The 23,840-nt window shown below is 35.8% G+C and overlaps 3 protein-coding genes across 4 annotated transcripts in view; 1 reads left to right on the top strand and 2 right to left on the bottom strand.

Moving 5' to 3' along the window:
* Positions 1-23,840, bottom strand: part of LOC145934928 (proprotein convertase subtilisin/kexin type 4-like) — a 214,876-nt gene that overhangs the window by 24,248 nt on the left and 166,788 nt on the right. For both annotated transcript variants that reach the window (XM_083035840.1, XM_083035839.1), the window contains exons 3-11: positions 16,301-16,519; positions 15,687-15,815; positions 14,213-14,378; positions 13,224-13,396; positions 5,886-6,303; positions 5,478-5,595; positions 4,496-4,577; positions 3,683-3,893; positions 104-832 (exon numbers count right to left, since the gene is read on the bottom strand). In XM_083035840.1, coding sequence (XP_082891966.1) covers positions 104-832; positions 3,683-3,893; positions 4,496-4,577; positions 5,478-5,595; positions 5,886-6,303; positions 13,224-13,396; positions 14,213-14,378; positions 15,687-15,815; positions 16,301-16,519 — 2,245 coding nt within the window. The remainder of the gene's footprint in view (positions 1-103; positions 833-3,682; positions 3,894-4,495; positions 4,578-5,477; positions 5,596-5,885; positions 6,304-13,223; positions 13,397-14,212; positions 14,379-15,686; positions 15,816-16,300; positions 16,520-23,840) is intronic.
* The window catches only part of LOC145934932 (uncharacterized), a 469,524-nt gene that overhangs the window by 429,392 nt on the left and 16,292 nt on the right, over positions 1-23,840 (top strand). The gene's annotated exons all lie outside the window — the stretch shown is intronic.
* LOC145935137 (uncharacterized) lies at positions 17,682-20,122 on the bottom strand. Its single transcript, XM_083036246.1, has 2 exons — positions 20,086-20,122; positions 17,682-19,840 (listed from the first exon to the last, which is right to left on the bottom strand). The coding sequence occupies exons 1-2, from the start codon at positions 20,120-20,122 to the stop codon at positions 17,871-17,873; spliced, it is 2,007 nt and encodes a 668-aa protein (XP_082892372.1). The 3' UTR covers positions 17,682-17,870.

Below are 23,840 nucleotides of genomic sequence, written 5' to 3'. Positions count from 1 at the left end.
CTATATCAAAGTGATATATTTTTTTATACACGGATATAAATCTAGCTTCCGATCGTTAAACCCGGCGCGTCTCGCCGGCTCTCCTTCGAAGGAATCTAAGTACCCTTGTCCAACTGGAGATTCCTCGGATCGAACTGCTCGTCCTGCAGCAGATCGAGTCCTTTGGCCCTGGCGTGTTGCTGGCAGATTCCGCGAGCTCCGCCATAAACTTGATACAGCTGCTGGATCTTGGGATACTGCTGAAATACCGCCGGAACCTTGTTCGTAGACGCTTTCGCTGGCGGCTCCAACAAGATCAGTCCCCTTTCGAGGGGCGAGGTGGTCACCAGATCGATAATTTTGTGCCTGTTTGTCGTCGCGACCTGCGTCCTCGTCTTCGCGACGGCTTGAGTCACCGTGCTGGTGATTGGACTAGGTGTACTTCTGCCACGCGGCCTCGAAGTGACCAAGCGCACGTCTCCGACCACGTTATTAGGCCCTCTGTTGAGCCCGGTGAGGCCTCGCAAGGTCTGAGCGGTAGGTTTAGGACTCGGTCGATTGGCCGACTTGCCGTTCTTATGCTGACCGCGAGCTTTACCCTTCCTCTGAGACTGAATCTGCGCGTTCACCACGTAAGGCGGGCTCAGACTGCCGGATTTATCAGACTTGTGCTGCGTCTGCTTGCCCTTCGTCAGGGCGTTCTGGTTCTTCGAGAAAGGGGTCTCGCGCGGTTTCACCAACGGCCGTCTGGGCATGCTCATGCCTGCCGGATTGTAAAGAGCGTACTCGGTCCGATCGGGCAGCGTCGCAGTGCCGTAGAAGATTAAAGCCCACTCGTGCAGAGTAGCGCGTCCTGAATCCGGAATGCGTCCGAGAATGCAGCGGAAAGAAAGCGGACGTCACGATTAAGGGAAAGATAGAAATGCGACGATCTCTGGCGATATTTTATGAATAATTAGCCGAAGCAAACCATTGAAAATACGTATTCTTCGGTGTCTTAAAGCGAATTAATGAGAATGAATATCAGCGGGAATTCTGTGGAGGTCTTCCTTCTCCTTTATGTACGTTGCATTTACAATAGCGGGATACGTCCATGGGGTATATTTGCGACAGTATAAACAGCGGGGTTTAAGAGCGAAATATCCTCTCGCTCCCCGAATTACGCAATCCACAATGTTACACAATAATGAATGTACTTTATAGTTCTATGCTTTATAGTATATAGCTTCAGGGGCGCGTAAGGAAATTTATGTAGCCATCGGCCTTGATTAGCCTTACGAGGAAGCAGTTCGAAGTGGTTTTAATGTTTGTACCTTACTCGAGATCCGTCGCGGTGAAGCTCCTCGCTGCTATATCTGCCGTTAAGGGGTAAAGCAGGAGTGCTTTTGCAGTAGGGCTCTGCTGTGTGTACTCGAAACCGGCAATTATCTCTACCTCCGGGGATAATGCACCTTCTTAAGTAATCACGCGCGCGCATAGGGCTTACGTAAGAGCCCTCCCCGTAGCGTCCTAAACACGGACTACGAGAATACCGTGAATCCCGCCGACCGATTCGACATCGCATTGCAGAATGTGCATGCAATGCTAGGTATGTAGAAGCTATTCCACCCGGATTATCGCGCGTATCAATGGATTAATCCTTTGTGACGCGAATTTATCTCTATAATTGCGAGTTCTCGCGATCGCGCGTTAAAAAAAATGTCTTTTATACGCACTTTATACGTTTGAATGTAGGTGAGAGTTACTAGATGTCAATATCAGCTGATTTCTTGTTCGGCACTTTCGGCCGACAGAGACTGCAACTGGCAGAGAACTTAGTAACCGTGACCTTATGACGGCACTGCTTGGACACTTGGAAACTATTGTTACAGCGAACAAGGTGGAATTCTATTTGAAATTTAGATCAGCGAACGGCATCTCCGGATGCTGAGTCTAATGCCGGTGTAATCTCCGAGATGCTTGTCTTTGACGTTCTAATCTAAAATTATGCTTCGAGAGCGTATACTTTTCGTATAAATCTGACGATGACTTTATATTTCAAATAATGTTTAAAAGACATTTTTTTAAATAGGTTTGCTTTATATAACAAAAGATCATTAAAAACATTAGAGAGTATAAGTCTTGAAATGTATCTTATTTCGATTTTTTTATGGTGGTGCTAACTTAATAGAAGTAAGTTTTCAAGCTTCAAAAATATTCACGAGCCCATTATTAAGTTATAATATTTAATTAGTAATCGCATTTAAAATTCGCACTATTTGTTAATTAATTCTTTCAACAGTCTCAAATCTGCTAGCATACAGACATATGTTTCTTTCCTAATTAATTAAATGAATTTTAATTTTTTGTGTACTAGAATGTACGCTATTCTTCGATTTTATATTAAAAAGAATGATATTTAAAAAAAAACAATATAAAGTTTGTTTAAACTCGATTAATATTTTTTGACAGAAATCAGCTGATCTCTGTCAAAAAATATTAATAAAGCGTTAATTTGTTAATTAAATTTTAAAATAATATGTTATAAAAATTAAAATATTAATATGTTATACTTTATCCTCGATTAATATTTTTTGACAGAAATCAGCTGATAACTGTCAAAAAATATTAATCAAGTTTAAAGTACTATAACATAATATTTACAACATTATTATTTTACTTCTTACAACATATTTTTATTTTAAAATTTAATTAGCAAATTAACGCTTTAATCAGCTGATTTCTGTCAAACAAAATATTAAATTATTAGTAAACCCACGCGGCGCGACCTTAACAATTATTGTATTCTTCATTCACTATACGATTTGTCACGTGTACGCTAAAAATAGCTTACGGTATTTTAATTTTTTTAAACATCGTATACATCGTATACAAATCATATAGTAATCGTATTGAATAAATGAACACTTGATTGAGTGGGTACAGAGTGATTTTTATAGCGCTGGCGGGAAATTTTTCGCATGTGCAATCCTACGAGCGTAGATATATAAATCCGTACGGAGTCTTAGAAATTTGTTAAATATTTGTTATGCAGGCAATACAAAAAAAATTAAAATTTATTTAATGAAGAAGGAAACATGTCTGTGTAGCAAATTTAAGAATGTAAGAATTAATTAACAACTAATGCGAATTTTAAATATAACTAAATAGATATTTTAACTCAATAATCGGCTCGTGAATATTTTTGAAGCTTGAAAGCTCATCTTTGTTAAGTTAGTACCCCTATCATAAAAAAAATCGAAATAACATATGTATATGAATTAATTTAATCTCTCTTTATCAAATTTAATGCTAATTAAAATTAATTAATGAAGATAATTTTTCTACATATCTAGAAGAACTATAACCTGATATTTTGATGAATATCATAAATGATTTTCGTCTATCGGACAGTTGCATAAACCTAATTAATTAAAAGTGACGAATTTTCAAAACTTTGATACAAATTAGAGAAACGGTGGATGAGATGTAAAGACTGTACAGTGACAAACACAATTCTTCTAAAAATATTTAAAAAATAACTGTAATTATTTACTTATTTTTTCCACGGATTACTCAATCAAATAAATAATTTTTCGATGATTAGGCAGTATTGGTTCAAACAATAAAAGATTAGTTTGATTGGTTAATTTTAATTATCAGCAATGAAAACCAATTAAAGACAGATAAATAATTTCAAATCAATATGCTGCGATTAACTTACCGAGATAACGACCCTCGTTGTGAATTTCTAATTTCCAGGTACCGTGCGGTCTCTCTCCCCATGTGTGCACCGACATGAATGGCCATTGGCTGAAGCCGGCCTTCGAAACGTCGTGCGTTCTCTTGGCGAGAAGAGTGCTCTTCGTGCCCTGAGGAGATGTTAGCTGTATCTGAAGATCCCCTCGTCTCGCTGCCATCAGCGATACCTTCGCCTGCGACAAGCGTATCGTTGCATCATTGTCATAAATGTTGTATATTCTTCGTACGTATTACTAGCACTTACAATTCGCACATCTTGATGTGCACATAAGCCAAAATCAATAAATTCTCAAATTGATATTACGATATTTCATTAAAATATAATTATATGTATATAATTCTGTTAATTAGTTCAAACAACAAGATGTAGAGCTTACGAGATCATTTTGCGCCGTGTAACTAATACTTTTATAAGAGCAATTAACTCTTAATTGATTTAACTTCTTTAATACAATTTAGATACGGTCCAATAATTACGCTTTGTCGATAGATAAGTCATTAATATATCTTAAGTTAATTTGTGCAATAATGAAATTATTATTTCGCATATTACAGTATCTTTTCTATAGACAGTGTAAAATAATATAATGTATATCAATGATAAAAAATAAACTGATTTTTATTCGAAGGAAAGATGAATAAAAATTCTATCATTCAGCGTTAATCAAAAAAATATTTTTTTAAAATTATTGGCCGAGCTTGTGCTTCATGGCTCATGGCCAACACGAAGCCCGTTAATTAGCGATGTCACCGGTGAGTGGCGTGCTCAACTTACCTGAACATGCTCGAGGAAATTAACGCCGCTGCACTCCTTGACATGTAAGTCGAGAACCAATTGGCTCTTTGGCGGTATTGTCCTAGAAAGTAGAACGAAATTCGGGTCAAGTGTGCTCGCGCACAAAATTCTTCGCAAGTACATTTTTACATGGATACATTTTTATAAATTTACTATATTGTCGATTTTAAATCATCGTTCGAATAACTTGGTCAATTGTTACTCATGCCTCTTCTCGAATGTGCTTTTAACAGTAACGAGAATTTATTTCAGTAACGTTAAAATTAAATGGAAAGAAAATAATTTTTATTCTTGATATATCAAAATTGAAAATTTATGTTAAAATTATATCATTTCCGTTATTTTACAAATAAAAGTGTCTGTACATAAATTAAATAATTAACAAATTAAACAAAAATCTCAAGATAAAGAATACAATCATAACATTTGCTTTTCGAATAATAGGTTTTATTTTGATATTAATTTAAAATATGAATAACTATTAGATTACATAATTAATTGCTTTAAAATGAATTATCGTACATAGAATTGAGTACAAGAAACTTTTTATTTAATTGTTTGGAAAAGTTTAACTCCAAAGTTATAAATTATGTAAATCGTGCTCATTTAATGCAAGTGTTATCTGTCCTCACTCATTATAACTCTCGACAGTGTAAGTGGCGTATTACACGTGGTTCCCATGCAATTTCAGGCGGATAAAGCCCGTTTCCCGGTAGCCGACATGCTCGAATCTAATCTACGAGAGAAAGCGTGTTTGCTCCTTTAAGAACAAATAGTGATCTATACAGTCGAGAATCTCGATTCTCCACACATTTTCGAATATTTTTCCCAAGATTGATGATTCTCTGCACGATTGTCGTATCGTTCTTTTTTTTTTATTAACGTATCAATACTTGAAATGAGACACACTGATTTTGAAATTGCTCTCGTTTATTTAACAATGCAATTTACGAGCACTTACCTGCCTGTGTGTGGCGCCGATACTTCGCATTTGTGTTGCTCCGGAACGGTTCTCCATCTTCTTGCTAAGCGTACCATGGCAGTGGCGTCCATCAGCCCGTAACCGAAGCTATGGCTCACTGTCAGACATAAAATACGATTCCGACATTGTGAAATCATTTTTATATCAATTAATTTTACAAGGTACATATATCTGAATCAATAATTATTATTAATTATTTATTAAATAGATTGATGATAGATAGATCAAAAAATTGCATCCTCCTAAATTTTCTTTGAAAAATTGAAACGAAGATTTAATTTCCTTTACGTGATTAATTTTACCAATAGTTTAAAAAATTTCTTTTCGTCTTTCACACATAAAAATTAAAAAAAAAATTCTTTCTCCGAGAAATTAGCAAGTACTCACCGTTTCTACCGACACCGTTCAGCACCCAATCAGGTGCCTGCAGGTTCGCAGGTTTGGCAGTCCTGACGACGATGTGTTGCATGTCCCTCCAGGTAAGAGCTCTGTTCGCTTCTAGGGCGAGGGCGCAAATACCGGCGGCCAATGGCGCCGACGCGGACGTGCCCGTGTGGCTGCTTGTACAATGATGATGCAAATCCGTCGTGACGACTTGCTTCTCGCCGGTGGAGCCCGAGCTGTAAGTGGTAGCGAGAGTGGACGAGCACGCCTCGCTGTACCAGGGCACAAGACCGTTCTCGGTCGCGCTGCTGATGGACAGAGTCCAAATGCTATTGGTGTAGCCGTCACAGTTGCAATTGTCGTGATCTCGGCCACCGTTCCCGGACGCCCACACGAAAATTGAGCCCTTACCATTGCGACCCTGAAGAGTCAAGGGTCAATTAATGGCTTTTTGAACCGCGAGAAATAGATTATACCGTGCATATCAGATTTATTAATTCGATTTTAAAATATTTAGATCCTTATGAAAATCTTAGAAAGAAACGGTCGAGTAATTTCAGACCGCGGAAGTGAAACAGCGGGATTTAACAGACGTATTTAATACTAAAATGAATCTGAGTTTACCACTTTGGGTACTTTAGATGTGGTCGAACTTTTTTTTTTTAGTACTTGGGTTTAAGATGCTCGGAAGCGCTTAAGGCGCTTTAGAAGTTTATAAGACACTTTGCATGCTAAAGGCACTTTCTCTGCGCCCGAAGACACACAGTGGATGATTCGGAACGAAACTGTTATTAGGAAGTCGATGAGATTGAATGTTTAGAGGTAATAGTCTCCATGGGGTCAGGACAAAATTGCCTCGAGCTTGTCGAGAAACTTTCTAACACTACTACATGCACTGGCGGATCCTGGGGGGGGAGGGTTAAACCCCCCCCTTGCAAATTAAAAGAAACAGTTTGCTGAATTTATTTAAAAAATATAAATAAAGAAAAACAAACATTAAAGAGCTATCGACGTCAGGATCCGCTAGTGTATATATATAAGTATAAGATACACTGTAAATTATACTCATTACGCATTCAAGGAGTTAAGTGTAGATTAAGTCAGACATAGGACGAAATGATGAGATAATTTCATTGCACGAAAATAATTAGGTGAAATTCTTTATATCTATATAATATATATACATAATATATATTATATCTATATAATATATATTATATCTATATAATATATATTATATAGATATAAAAAATTTCGCCTAATTATTTTCGTGCAACGAAATTATCTCATCATTTCGTCCTATGTCTGACTTAATCTAAATTTAACTCCTTGAATGCGTAATGAGTATAATTTACAGTGTATCTTATACATACATATTGTATATATTATATATATACATATAAAGAATTTCGCCTTATTATTTTCGTGCATAAAATTATCTCATCATTTCATCCTATGTCTGACTTAATCTATTCTTAACTCCTTGAATGCGTAATGAGTATAATTTACAGTGTATCTTATACATACATATTGTATATATATATATAAAGAATTTCGCCTAATTATTTTCGTGTATGAAATTATCTCATCATTTCATCCTATGTCTGACTTAATCTACACTTAACTCCTTGAATGCGTAATGAGTATAATTTACAGTGTATCTTATACTTTTATATATATATATATTTTATATATATATTTTATATATATTTTATATATATATTATATATATATATATATATATATATATATATATATATAAAAGTATAAGATACACTGTACATTATACTCATTACGCATTCAAGGAGTTAAGTGTAGATTAAGTCAGACAAAAGACGAAATGATGAGATAATTTCGTTGCACGAAAATAATTAGGTGAAATTCTTTATATCTATATAATATATACAATATGTATGTATAAGATACACTGGAAATTATACTCATTACGCATTCAAGGAGTTAAGTGTAGATTAAGTCAGACATAGGACGAAATGAAGAGATAATTTCGTTGCACAAAAATAATTAGGCGAAATTCTTTATATCTATATAATATATACAATATGTATGTATAAGATACATTGTAAATTATACTCATTACGCATTCAAGGAGTTAAGTATAGATTAAGTCAGACATAGGATGAAATGATAAGATAATTTCGTTGCATGAAAATAATTAGGCGAGAAATTCTTTATATCTGTATAATATATATATATATATATATATATATATATACACTGGCGGATCCTGAGGGGGGTTTAACCCCCCCCCCCTTGCAAATTAAAAGAAACAGTTTTGCTGAATTTGTTTAAAAAATATAAATAAAGAAAAACAAACATTAAAGAGCTATCGACGTCGTTGATCCTAGAATAAAAGCTAATCATGAAACCAAAAATATTAAATAAAATAATTTTGCAAAACCCCCCCCCCATTATCGACGTCAGGATCCGCTAGTGACTACATATATGTGTTATCTTCTTCGAAGATTGAAAGGGGAATTGAATTTTTGATTTTCGTCAAGATGAAAAAATTAAAGACAATAAAATTTTGAAAATAATTTTTTCGAGAAGAAATTAGCGACTAAATTAATCACTGATAATAACGGTATAATAAAAGACATTGATAATGATAGGCAAACTCTTTCTCGACGAATATTTTTTAACTAAATAAAAATTAATTAACATTATCGCCTGTAGATTTTATTATTAGCTGCAAATTTCTCTTTACAAATATTTTGGATATACATATTTGTGTATACTATCCAGTTTTACTTTAAGATTGCAGGTGCTCTCTAATATTGAGACTAGAGGTTCGGCTATCTCGTGATAAGACCAGACACCGTGTGCTTAGGTATCATGTAGGAGTGACCACGAACTCTGAACTCTCTTTGAGAGCTGACGTTAACTAATTCAGTAATATAGTGCTTGAGCCTTTGATCAGAAAGCTATTTAATCGTAAAGTATAGACTTGGCTGCGTTGACATCTCAGACGCAATTTGTATAATCATTGTTAATTAGCTGCGATTACATTATGTTACTAATATTTTACAATGAATTTATGTCTTTAAAGATATTTTTTCTTCTCAAAAAATCTCTTCTATAAATGTTTAATAATTATATAATATATACACAGAATTATGTAATATAAAAAAGTATAATTTAAAAATTAAATCGATAAACAGACATCGCAACAGGCTCGCAACAGGCTCGACTTTGTCTATTTAGAAATTAAAAGTTATTATTTTAATTGATTTAAATCAATGAAATCTAGCAATAAAACTATTGTACAAACAATGAAGAAGAAAAAGACAGAAAAATCAAGAATTACACGCTCGAATTATTTCAGCTTGATGAAAACTATATAACGTGCACATGTTTCATGCAATTCTATCGGCTACATATGAAACCTATAGTTACGCTTCCATTGGCCCAAGGGTAAAGTTATCGAACCTGTTAACAGGCCCTAGAGAGAATGTATTCATCTGTGTGTCGAACATAAGATAATATATAATCTAATACAGTTACAAAGGGAATTGTCGTCGCTAGACACATACCTACTGTGCAACTGTGCGCGAAATCAAGTTGCTGCCGAGATAATGTAGTAGTTCGACATAATCAGTACCATTTGCATTCTAGTTGTTTGAATGATATAACACGCGCGTTGAATGATATAATGTAAACTTATTATCTCCTTTGAAGTAAAGAGAGGAAGTATTGTCGCGCAATTCGAGAGTAAGTATTCATTAAATATTAAGATATTTATTATAAAACAAGCAGTTTAATTTATATTAAAAAATTATACTAGTACTCCGCAAAGTTTTTTAATTGTGCTAACAATTTTAATTTGAAGCGTTACATCCAATATTAAATTGCTATATTAATAAATTTTAATTTTGATCTCTTTAAAAACAAAAATTCTGTTTAAGAAAATATTTAATAAATATGCAATTATATATATCGTGTTATGTAAGTTTATATAATATATTTATTAATATAAATTATATTGTATATTAAGTATATTGTGTAATAGTTTTAATTAAATTAATTAATATTTAATTAATTAAGATTTAGATAAAAATATATAAAGAAAAATTCACACATATTTAAAGATCGAAGGCAAAGGCAATCTTTTGTAATGATCTCGGTTGTGACTTCGAAAAGTTTAGTTCGCGCATAAAAATCGTAAATAATAAAAATCGATTTCTGAGAATACAGGATATCGACATCGTATCTTATTGCGTGGAATATCTGAAAAGAAATCACGAAAGCAATCTTGACGGAATGACAGCTATTTAATATTGCTGCTGGGAAAGTATCTGAAGCATTGCTCATTTCATTATTAATCGTTGATCCTATTATGAATGTTCACCGGATATAATTCCTATAATGCAGAAACGTTTACGTTCTTGTAATATAAGGAAAAGCTTCAGTTGTAATCGATGTGTTTTGAAATTACGGTTTTATTTTAAGTTTATTTTGTATCGGTTTAAAAAATTTTTTAAATTGTTAAAATTATTCTGATTGTTTTTAATTAATATAATTTTATATAATTTTTTAATTAATATAATTTCTTATATTTGTATTTTTTATATATCTTTTCTGCATTGCTTTTTCTGTCACAATTTTCGCAATACGTTTTGCAGCTTTATGCAAACGCAAATCTATGCATTAGCAATTCGTCGCTTGTCGCCTTGGAGACTATTACGCTCTTTTATGCATTTCGGCGAAAGCACCTGTATGTGACCATTTCCTCGATATGTTTCGCCGGTCGCCGTATATTTCAACTAGTTTTGCATCGACCATATTGACATTTGCATATATTTTACGGCTACGTCGCTGGTAGTAAGTTTAAAATGGTAATACGTTCTAGCGCGGCTCGAGAGTCGGCCAGTCGCTTAAAAGCACCCAATTAGAAACTTTCTGAAGGCTGACCTCTCTCGCCGAGAGCGAGTCTATTAAACCGGGTCTAGCTGGATGAGTTCTTCGTCGTCGTTGCTAATTGAATTACGTCTGTCATCGTTCCGTCGACGATTCTGTCGACACCGTCGTCGAAAGAAGTCAATCGTTTGCGGACATCGGAATACGATCAATCAAATAATAATCCGAAGAACATTATTAACGTAACATTATATATTATTATATCTTTTCTATATATTAGTATTAATCTTTTTGTTTATTGCACAAGTAGTATACGTATATGTAAATTATCGAAAACTCTAATGAGTCAGCACTGATTATTCCTGTAATTTGAATAAACTAAAATCAACGATATTTTAAACCAATTACCATTCGAAGTTATATCAAAAATAAGTTTTGCAATGTAAAATAGCTTTTAATTTTGAAAAAGCTAATTAGTACCCTCAGTATCTCGAATTACCACGCTATCGTAAAATAGGGCACAGGGTCACACAGTTCACGCGGATAACAGAAACGGTTCAGTACAGAGAATCTTCAGTACCGAAGTTTCTCAACAGTTCTTGATGGCTCGTCTTTAATGCTAGATGTCTGCACTTTAATGATAGTTACTTGAAATAGAGTCTCTCTCTCTCTCAATACTAAAATTTATCTTCATTTTAGGATCGCGAACGCGATCGAAGAATCGCCGTCTCTGCACGAGATGTATACATCGAGATGACAATATGGCTATTGTCGCCACAGATGAAACTCGGAAGATCTCGGAGAATGCTTTTGCGTGATACATTTGTGCGAATTTCGTTTCGCCCTGCAATTCGGACACGAGCGTATGATTCGCGTTAATAACGAACAGATGAATTTTTTTCTTCTCGTGACAAACGAGAGAAGAGCAATGAAATATTTGCATCTATATGCAATAATATTTTCTGCACTTTTACAATGCAATGATGAACGATATTAGAATTGACAATTAAACGAGAATTCTCTTGTTTTATAGAAATATACTATTTTAAGTCGAAAGATGGATAAAAATATACCTAATTATAATTTTATAGTGCATTTATTTATAAAATATTAATTATTTAGTGTAACTTTAAAAAATTTCTAAAAATTTGACATTCTATCGATAAAATATTTCTTTAAGAGAAAATGTAGATGTAAAATATATAAGTGCATATATCGAGGAAATATGGTAAAGTTATTTGGATAAATGCTTACATAATTATCTTGTAACAAACGCAAAACTCGAATATTCGCGCTCACTGAACGAGTTTCGAAGAAATAATAGCGAAGCTCACGATACTTAAAGCAACTTCTTTTCCGGCTTGTTTGATTCTACAAGAAAAACCATTAACAAGTTAAACGTATTCCTTTGGCGCGAGATATAAGAAATTAGGAGGACGATAATTGAACTCAGGAGTTGGTTAACTCCAATCGTGAGAGCTGTTAAATTTCTTTTTTTACTCACGAACAAAGATTTCAACCGATGAGAGTAATTCTCTGGGAATTTCAGTTTCGTGGAAAAATCATGGAAGATCGGAACGTAATGATCTCCAATTACGTGCGAACAATTTCTCGCTTCGGTATTTCAGTACTGCAACGTCGTATTAGATAGTTCATCGATCGGCGTTTATTATTTTCGCACTTGTACTAATCTTCCGAGAATTTTCGAAGAATCTTCAATTAAAATTTGCGATCAAAAAATCTTCGATTAAATATCTTTATCTCAATCGATAGAAGATAGTTTTCAGTGGTTCGAGTATTTGACTTGAATTTTATAACCGATGCTTCTCTATCCAACGCATTAAGAACATAAGCGTTGTAATACCAAGCTTGAAAATTTCCTGCAGTTTGACGTTTGAGAGTCAAGGAAGCGTCTTGAAGCAACCTAGAAGCTTCCGTTTCGTACAGGGATACCTTGCGGCTAATTGCATTTACCTTGTCATAACGCGGGAAATTATAGCGAAGAAAATTGCAGTCCTAAGTGGATTACGCTACTACATCGAAGTTTGAAGCTTCGAGAGAGAAAGAGAGGGAGACATACTTTTCAGGTCGTAAAAAATGTAATAACGAATAAGACATGGCGATTAAGATTATTATTAGAAGTAGCCTTGATTTTTTTTCGATTAGGAAACGTTTAAATAATGTTGAGACAATTTGCGAGATACGCCGACATATTTTGAGTAAATCTTCTGCGAATGAAACTATTTTTCTTACAAGAAATATATATCGTTGACTCGGTTGAGTCAAAAATAGATACAAGCACGATCCATTTTAATGATTTTTGTTTCAAGATTTAAAAATATCAAAGGTGTGATCATTGTATTAAAAAATAATTAATTTAAAAAAACCTCAATTAATTCAATCGTTGCTAAATAAATCCGCGAAAAAATAAAAATAGTAGAATTTTCAGTGATGGTAAACACTTACTTTGGTAATTCCCTCGATGAAAGCTCTGGTGGCCAGTTCACCGGGACCGTCTACAGTTTTGCCGTCGTCATCTGGTCCCCATGATGCACTATAAATATCGATGTGTTGGGGATTTAGACTCAAGGACCTTGCTTCAACGGCATCTGTCACATCGCCATCTAACATTCGAACACCTGTACATAAAAATGGAATTAAGAATCAACATTATATGATATTGCAATAAGAACATATTGGCTTATTTATTTAAAAAGAACTGATTTTAGGCATATATATTGTCAATTTATATGAAAATTTTCTATGCTAGTCTCCAAGAATTCCATATACATACATATATATATTAAGAAACTTCAAATAGTTAAGCTGCAGGTATTTCATGTTTGTGTTAATTATCCCGCACAATTCCCGCGGCACGTGGAACGGAGGATCCAATTTACAAGATCGAAATTGGGCATCGTGCACTGATTTAGATCCGTGAATGTAACACATGTAACAGACTATTGCCAATCCCGATTCTAATTCGAAAATGATGCTGCCGTCTCGCAATATCAATTTTGCATATTACAGGCACATGTCGCTCGCAATAGCGCGAATTCCAACATTAACGTCGCTATTGCTATTGCTAATTGCTGAATAGAATGTGTGAGATTTTAATAATTGCTCTGTTGAAATAAAACTGTTATTTCTCTGACGAGTCAGTATTTAAATAATTTAAATATTTTTTTCTCCTTATCTTTCTCTTTCTCTCTATTTCTATAAATTTGTGTTGGTATCTTATTCTCATCTTATTTCAAAATTATATATAATAAAATTTTTATATCATTTGTGCAATCAAAGATCGTAGAAGATGTCGTTAGAATAAAATCTTTAAATAATTTAACATATCTTAAGCTATAAATTATGTAGAAAATTCTACATAATGTACAAAAAGTCCATTCAATTCCCAGTATACGCGATTATAAATATTAAGTAATGCTTTTCAAGATACTCACCACCCACGCCAGCTCCAAAAGCAACACCTACGGCACAGAGAGAATTGTTGGCAGTGGCTGCGACCTCCCCGGCGCATCTGGTGCCGTGTCGATTGCTATCTACCAGGTCGTACCTTGGCATTGGGTCCTCGTCGTGACTGTTGACGTCGTAACTCGCTTGCGGATCCTGCAACAGAAATCATCAGCGGCATTAATTAAAATTTATGCATTTCATGATGAATCTCGTTCGTATTATTCCGTTTCCGCTTCATACAAATCAAGGTTCGCATAGATAAAATATTTGATGCATAAAACAATCGTGAACGAGAATAAGTAACGATAAAAATACATGTGATATGCAGTTTATATATTATTTTTGAAAAATACTCGTCGAGATAAATTTAACGATATATGTATATCATTGCTGCTCCAATTGAAATGTTAAAAAGTGAAGTGTCAAATTTTGGCCAACTCAATTTTGTTTGCACGCGTTAAGATAAAAAGAATATTATATGTAAATTCTGTTGAATCAATTGATATCCAACATGATCCAAAAAGTCAAAAATTGAACGTTGACCAAAAAATTTGACCTCTCGATTTTTTATATTTGACTTTAAATTGAACCAGCTATGACATATATCATTGAATTTGTTTTGACGAATACTTTTAAATATGTACATTTCCCCAAAATCGTTCTGGCACTTTGTGAGAATTCCTTGTAAAAAAATTAAGTTTACTCTGTAAGAAAAATATTTATAATAAGAAATTAGAAAAGTGAAATTTTTGCAACCAATAATATAATTTTTTTTTTTAAATACAAACACATTTGTGCGTATATCTGCGTAATAAGAATACAAATGCGAATGAATATACATAAACTTGCGTAATCAGAACAGTGCACTGAGGCGCATCGCAGTGTATATGTTTACTGATTGATTAATTAATGCGATTCACTTTCTATCGCGTGTGCAGATATCTCTCATTCGATGTAACCATCCGCGAATCAATAGTTACTCGTTATATGCATACATATCTCTAATGTTTGTACTCAACAACCAATGTTCGCAATGCATCCGTGATACGCCTTCATATACCGCACTCTATTGTACATTTCGCCGGAATTTTTTTCACATTTTTTCTCTTGCCTCGGTGAATGTAAAATACATTGGACTGGCGTACATCCAGTTATATTAGACAAGTATTAAGCGCTTGCGTTTTTGCTTATTCGCATAAATTTAATCGTAGAGAAAGCTACTTTACGTAAAATTACTGTAGCTGTGAAAAATGCAATTTACTCAAAACATGAATTACTTTTCAGTTTGCAATATTTTAAAAAATAGAAGCTAAGCTGAATGCAAACATAACATTTCAATACTAAAAAATGTGCTTGTTTAACCATTTTGTTCTGATAATAACAATTTTACTAAAATCGAAAAGTCGATTAATTTTTAATAAAAGAAATATTATTATATACGAGATACACTAAAATACTCACATAATTTTTATAAAGATCTGGATGATCCTTTTCTAATCCATCGTCGAGAATTGTGACCACGACGCCATTTCCAGTAATTCCTTCGGCCCAAGCACCCTGCACGTTCATATCTAATCCCTTCCCTCTATTCTGAAAAAAAAATTACCCAATACTTCCGACATCCCACTTTCAGGTGGCAGTGGATTTTCATCTATGATACAAATGTCAACACTTTTTCCGAATCGATATTAATCGAGCTGATTTATTTTGTATTGTTCTCATTGATCGCTTTATATAATTTTTTCCAAAGTTATCAAAAGCATGATAAAATGCAGTTAAATATTTATCTTATATTTATCGATAATATATATATAGCAAGAGAATGCCATTATGTCTATATAAATCTTCCAATTTGGAAATACTGTTCACAAAATGTCTTTTTCCATACATACAATTATAAAATTAGATATTAAAAAATACACAGTGTTTACTAAATTTTTCATATTATAATTTTAATAATTTAATGATGTAAAATTGTATCTACGTACACATTTATATTTATTTATGCAACGACGAAACATAATAATCTTATCATATGAAGAATAAAGTGTTTTGGAGACTGTAAAATCGCTTACCAGATACCACATTTGAGGCCACCTTTCGTCATTTAGCATGGTTAATATATTGGACGGACGTTTGATTATAAGATCTCTCTTGGTACGCGATTTCGCCCGCTGCTGCTCCGCTCGACGTACTCTGTAGTCTTTCGTTAGCCTCTGATGCACTTCGAAATGCGGCTCCGTCGATCTCTTCGCCACGGATCGATGCTCCATGTGGAACCAATCATCGTTTATCTGTAACAATGCGAATTGTTCCGTATGAATATCGTGAAAACATCGCCGCGATTTTCATTATTTCAAGCCCGTTAGACAGAGAACGGCCGACTAGGAGCCGTTCGTTCATCGGCGTTCAATTAGGAGTTAACGATCGTGAACATTACCGGTAGCGATTGTTCGTCCGCTATTTTTCCGTGCTGCTTAATTGTGCGCAATTTCAATGAAGGAGAGGAAAAACGAATGCGGGTTAATGTACCCTGTAGATAGAGAGAGGTAGCAATTTTAGTATCATTGTATACTTGCTTGTATGGAATTACAAGCTCATTGGATGAAGGTAAAAATGAAAAGACTATTAAATATATAAATCAAATTTTCCCTCGGAAAAAAATATAAGCAATGCATGTCTAATATAACAGTCGCAAATTTTACTAAATTCATATATATAATAACTTGTTCGATATCTTGGAACAGTTACTTTAATGCTTTAACATGAATTAACTCAGTTTCACATGCAATTATATTATGCAAGACCGGATCAAGAGAACATAGATTTTCATAGATTATATTATATATCTTTAGATAATATAAAATCGCCTTCCAGCATTTTACATTAATTATCGGAATTGGATTCCGATGCTAATTTGTGTTTGTATTTTTTCCCATTATTTCCGTGCGATGTAAACAAGATAAATGTATATGCAAAATTCCGAGTCGCGTTTATTAGGGCTGCGAGATATATCATCCTCCGACAGAAATGAAAATGTATACCGGCCATAAAATAACGGCGTTTGATGCGCAAGTTTGTTCCTACCGGGTACAAAAATAAGGGTGTACGACGAGAGGGGTGAAATAATGATAAACGTGAAAAGTTGGAGGCCAGCTGCTACGAGCGGACTTCTTTCGCAGCCGTCTCGGGCTACCCGAGTTGCATTTTTTCATTTCCGCGCCTCCCTTCCCGCGCTTTTATGCTACCTTTAGATATCGCATATATATATATTTCACTTATGAAGAAGCTATTATGCTGCTTCTTGTTAATATAAACAAATTGAACGGGTACTCTGCAAATTCTGTTGCAGAGAATCTTAACATTCTGATCCTTTTAGCGGAATTAAATGCTTGTCCAGAGAGATTTATAACATAGATATTAGTCGGTAGAATCTTCATCGATATTACATTTATCGGAAATTGTATAGATTTGAAAAAAAAATATTTTTCAGGTACTTTGCAGATATTTACCATATTAAAATCTTTACTTGTATTTGAAGTATAAAATGTGTGTGAATAACGTGCGAGTTTTTTAGACGCGCATAAAGTCAATGTCGTCTGCATCCATCGATACTAATTCCTGAAAGTAGTCTTCTGGAAATGCTTAGCGACGCTTTTTGCAAGGAGCCTTTCCCAGGTTTTTCTCGCGCACCACTCTGCTCTCGTTCATCTTCGTCGGGTAACTTTTGGTCTCGACAATCGGCCTCTTCGGTGGACAATAACCGGGTGAACGACACGCGCTCTTCAATCGCGGAGAAAGTTCGCCTGCGTCGTCAGCGATCCCGGACAGTTTTGATAGGGTCGATCGCGTTTTCTTACCGTGCGGTTGTCGCGACTCGATGATCCGCGGAAGACAAGGATCGAGACATCCATTTCCCTTCTGGAATATCTTCAAGCGAATTTTGTACCTCTGCCGAGCCCATTCGCCAGACGACTCGAATCTCTTCCTCCTTCCTCTCGCCTCTATCTCCGGCGGTCGCGAAGACTCCTGGCTCTTGATTTTCGCACAGATGGACAGGAAAGCTTCTTGCTTCGATCGCGCGTCAGCGTCAGTATCGGACGATTCGCGATTGGCGCCGACACTCCACATCTCCTTGATGCAAGGACACTTGCTCAATCGATGCTTGAAGCTCGTCATGCCGGGACTGCAATCGCTGACGTCTGACGTAGCGAAATCTTCCTTCGGTTTTTCGACGCGACAGCCACCGCTCTTCGTCAACCTTGGAAATTGCTGGACGACTCTCGGCTTCGATTTGTTAACAACCGTAGGAAGCGTCAAAGAAGCAGCGCATTTATTTTCAAAGGAGATTACACGATCCGGTATGCACCTTTCCGATGCACTCTTCGGCAAGCGCGATGTTATTTTCGCCTTAGCGTCTGCTTTGTCGCATCCATTTTTACTCGTCCTCTTCCCGCGATCCTTGTGAATATCTTGAAGAGATGATGCAACGATACCTTTCGTCCGAGATTTCCACGACTCCTTCCGAGGGACAAAAACCATTGGCGAAGGTTTAACAGGGGACGTAGGAACTGTCTTTTTTGTACAAGCATCGCAATAAACTGGCGGATTCTCGCTCCAGTGTTGATATCTCGGTGGCGGAGGGTCGGGTTTTATCTGCTCGTTAGCATCTGACACGGAACACGGTTTTGACATTTGACTTTTCGCGGGAGAAGGTTTTTTCTCGCTCAGTGTACATTTTTTTTTCGAATATGGAGGTTCCGTTTCAGAATGTTGTCGTGCAAAATGAGCAGTCTCGACTCGCTTCAGCTTGTCTTTTTGGGACATTTCTTCTTCTGATTTTCTTTCATAATCTCGCGATATGTGTGACGGAAAATGTTTCGTTTCGCGAATATTTGGAGCGCACGGTTTTGGCTTGCATTTGTGATAAATCTTTCTTTCCATTGCTGATTTTCCGCAAGTCCAGTTTTCACACGTTATTAGAGCTGATTTACGAGGCACATGCTTCATCGAATCGCATGCTCGCCGATCGTTGTACGGTACAGGTTTGTCGGAATGGATCGGGGAACTGGATTCAATCGACCGACAGTATTCTCGATGATTTAATAAGTCGCCGCAAGACTTTCGCAAGTCGTTAGATTTTTCGCGTGTCTTTTCCGCGCAAGATTCCGCAGATTGTCGATGATCCTCGACGCATCCTCGAGATTTTTGCGGAACGCCGTCTTCTTCGCAGCTGGACTGTGTACTCTTCCATCGTTTGACTCGCGCAATTATTTCTCGATCAATATTATCACGTTGCGGAAGCAGCCGATCGCTCCCTCCGATACTAAAATTTTCTTTATGGAAAATCGTGGGATTTGGAGCGATATGTAACGTCAATAATCTTCTCGGAATCTTCAGAGGTTGATTTAATACGCGAATTATTCGTAATTTTTCATTTGATAAAAATGTCGGGAGTCCAGGCAAGATATTCATCTCGCAAATCTCGCTCCATTGAGACGAACAAGATTTTTCTTTGATAAAATTCTCGGTCTCTTCCGGCAGTACTCCCGGTTTCTTAAATGAACGCGATGCCAAGATCGTCTTTGTGGATACCTGGATGGATGAAAAGATCCGTATTATTTACGGAAGAGATATAAAATTTCCAGTGCATTTGCAATATTTAAATTTGCTTCCGCCGAAAGTTTGCACTCGCCGGTAAACTTATTAGATTTCTTAATAAATATAACGATATTTGGAAAGAGTTCTATTCTCTGTTTTATATAAACTACACGAGTTAAACTTCCACTCTCTTCTTAATAGTTTACGAGTTTAATAGTAATTTTATGTGTACTTTCCTCGGTGTAAGTTAACACCACCGAATGCGACTTTACCTTTCGCCAGAAAGCTGCCAACATTTCTCGCTGAAAATTTCAAAGAGTTGAGACTGCAGAAACTGTAGTTCTTGTTATTTTTGCCAATGCTCTTTCAATCGTCGATCTCTCTCGCTTAAGCTCGAGGTTACGTTTCAGAGGTGTCATTAAAATGTTATCGAATACGATGTTGATGTATCATTCCATTGATAAAATTGATAAAATATCGCAAGAATAATTTATTCGCGGTACGAAAAGAATTCATTTGGATTTATTAAAATTTCGATGTTATAATTATATTGGAAATTTAGATGCAAACGCGTGCAATTTTCGCCTGAAGTGCGCAGCGGAAAGAATTTTATCGATATTGCAATTTTAACGCGTGTGTTAGCGTTTCGTTCCTGCCTCAAATGTACGCAATTTGTGGAATTGCCGCGCATTACAACGCAAATGTCACAATACATCGTTCCTATCATCTCTCCGCCCGAACTAATTTCCCATCCCTCTCGCAACTTCTCTCTCTCTCTTCGCCGTCTGGGGATCGTTCATTGAACATCGGTCTTAATTGCCGCCAAAATTCAGAGAACTGTGAGAGGTCCTGCGAATTCCATTCCAAACTTTCCATTCGCGACGCCGCTGCCATGCGGTTTGGAATCCGCGGCTAAATTGCTTTAGCAGCGCGCTTCGGGTTCATCTTCGATATGTGTCCTCGTATGCGAATGCACCCCTTCTCTTTTCTCTCTCTGCCTCCCGATTCGATCGATCAGATTCATTACGAGTGGCTCAGTCTCTGGGATTATCCGATTTGAGAACTCATACGAGAGCATTGATTGGCGAATTCCGTTCGATAACTCACGGCTGAATAATATTGTCATTAGTTCGCGTTTGCGAGTAAACTGCCGCGGTTGCGCCAATCTCGTGAATCTTGAATTTGTATTCAGGATTCCTGAATCATAGCGATATATTGTTAGATGTTTGACAATATATTATTACATACGGCTTTTAATTAGTTCGCTTGTGAGAAGCATTGAATGGGTTTTGTATAGGAAAAGGAAAACGTCACGTTTAATATAATATATTTTGATTAGAATATTTTTTTGTGTAAATTTTTTACCTCTGGAAATATTTATAAATAATAAATTAATAAATTTTTAGATGACGAATAATAAATTAAAAAATGAGCAGATTATTCTATGCTCTCTTTATACAAGATATACTGAAAATTGCGATCGGAAAAGAGAATTATTTTCGCGGCGAAAATAAAAATTACGCAAAATTAAAAATTAATCTTATTAATAAATTAATCGGCAAATAATTTCACTTTAAAACATGGTCATTGTTTACCGCTATCGACGCTACAGCCATTAAATTTGCGCTAAATTCGACGCTAATAGCCGAACGTGCCACTTGGATGTACAGCGAACGCACAGCTCCAATTTCTTAAAACTTCGACGAACCGAATCCGTCCGGCCATTAGCGATTTGCAAATTGAATCCGGCATTGCGATATCGCGCGCCAAGTTCCAGATTCGTGTCGCCGCGGGTTAATAGATCTGCACAATGCCGCTGGCTCGATCCGCATCGAATCTGATTCATTAGATGCTGCGCGCTCGGCCCATCCGATTTATTAAGTGGCGCGAAAGCGTTGATTGGCGAACACATCGGATTGCGGACCGCAGAAATTGTGAGTGCCCTCGGCAAAAGGATAATGTCATCTCCCGATGGTTCGGCGTGCGGCTCGATACGAGAGCAGCTTTCCATCTAACAATTCCATAGAGTGCATCCAGCGCGGCGAATTGACGCGCAATCGAATATCCAATGTGTACAGAGGAAATGCATCATGGAAGCGGGACGTTCTGCGAGAAATTACGTCAACTTTTTTCTTCGATTTCTACTGCATTCCTGCATGCGAAGTATGAGATCTACTTTTTTTCTTGTGAAACAAGAAATATTTGGGTACTAATTATTTTTTTCATGCGAGTCTTTTAAAAGTTTACATTAGTTTGCATAAAAAAATTAAGTCATAAATTTAATTTAATTTAAACATTTTTATTTTTGCTGTGTTTAATTGATGTAATTTGAATTTTTAAAGATATTCTATATAAAATTTTTTTTTCTAAATTTAATGAAAGTTTAATGGAAAAACGCATATAACATCGATCATGCTTATCAAGTTGCAGTGTAATGGATGCGATCGTGATCGCTTGATATGATTATTAAGCTGTTACATCCGGTATTCTTGTATCACGGCATGGTTCGTTCGGTTCGTTCGCGTGTTTCACAAGCTGAACATTGCCTTAATAGCCCTTCGTGCTATATCGAGCGTATCACGTATCTCGATCGATGTCAGGCGCTCGTGCGTGAAAAGTATCAGCGGTTAGGCCAGACGTGCGCGTGCACCGATTTCTTTCGCCCATCCCCTAAATAATTTGAACGGAAATGCCTCTCGCTTGCCATCATTTCGTTTTACACATCGCCGTTTTACACAATCCGGAGAACGGTTTCCGATAATGCTGATCCAGTACGCATATATCAAGCCAAGGTCGCACTTCGATAAGCAATGCTTCTTCGAGGAGACGTGAAGGAGACCGACCCTATCATGCAGGAGAATATCCTGCCGAATCCGAAATTCACGCGAGACTACATTTATCTAAACCATTGTTACTGTTGGTGACGTATAAAAGACGATGCATAAAAATGCAGCTTCAGTCTTTTGGTCTTATTGTTAATATGTAACTTTTTTTCTAATAAACGTAGTAAAAATAGTTTGCACTAAATATAATTAAAAGTATAATTTTTTTTAAAGAAAAGAGAAGTATTAAAATGTTGCGGTCAAACATTTTCAATACATGGAAATTATTATAGAATTTCTTCACCGTTGAATTAATTCTGCAGCAATTGCAGTGTTTAATAAGAATTAACAGGCGTATAAAAATGTGGCGCGAACCACATTGATCCTTCCCAATATCTTTTATATATTTTATATTTTACCTTTTTATATTTTAGGAAATCCATTTAAAATAAATATTGCGTATGAGCAAAAAATAAACAAAATTTACAATGAAAATTCGTGTTTCTACGAATATGCAAAATAGCGGAAAGTTTAATTCAAACGTAATATTGTTCCATGATGCATCTCGTATCAGTTTACATCGCGGAGCCACATCCTGTTTTCTGCAATGAGAAAATTAAATCTATCGAATTTAATCTCGCATAAATATAGCGGATCGATATTTATGAACGCGCTTTTGACGACACGTGTCGCGACATAAACCCGAGTTTATGTTGAAACACGTAAATTGTTTATGAGATCAACTCCGTAACAAATAGGGATCTGCACGTTTACAGAACAGATAAGCCTCGATGAAAATATGGATTAACAATGCAAAGTGTAACGTGTCTCTTCTTTAAGTAAACCGCTTTAACGTCGCGACGCGATTCTTAAGGGTCTCTTTCGAAAAATGCGTCGAGCGTGAATGTTAGATTTAACATTCGTAATAAAATGACGCTTGAAGAAAAAGGACAGGTGGATATAGATGTTCGCTTTTATAATTTTATCATTGTGCGCACCACTTATAATACATTTTTTTTATCCTTCCCTTCGCATCAGATGCAAACCACCAGTAAAGTAAAAAAAGCGAGAGCGGGGATGTTACATCTGGAGGGTGGTCTAAGGAGATAAACGTGAAGGATGAGGAAACCGTGCTCAGATTTTGTCGGCGTGTTGAGGAGGATGAGAATTGGACGCTGAGGATGAAGAAACT

This window comes from Prenolepis imparis, unplaced genomic scaffold (genome assembly GCF_030444845.1).
Source record: "Prenolepis imparis isolate NDT839.2.m4 unplaced genomic scaffold, iyPreImpa1.0 SCAF_4, whole genome shotgun sequence".
Lineage (NCBI taxonomy): Eukaryota > Metazoa > Arthropoda > Insecta > Hymenoptera > Formicidae > Prenolepis > Prenolepis imparis.
The sequence above is the reverse complement of the archived record's forward strand: the minus strand, read 5'-3'. Positions and strand labels throughout refer to the sequence as shown.

Bases quoted from the DNA above. Each gene is read 5' to 3' on its own strand.
- LOC145935137 (XM_083036246.1), bottom strand. From the start codon at position 20,122: ATGTTGGCAGCTTTCTGGCGAAAGGTAAAGTCGCATT. The intron at 19,841-20,085 runs CGGTGGTGTTAA...CGTAAATAATAC, and splicing joins GCGAAAGGTAAAGTCGCATT to GGATCTTTTCATCCATCCAG.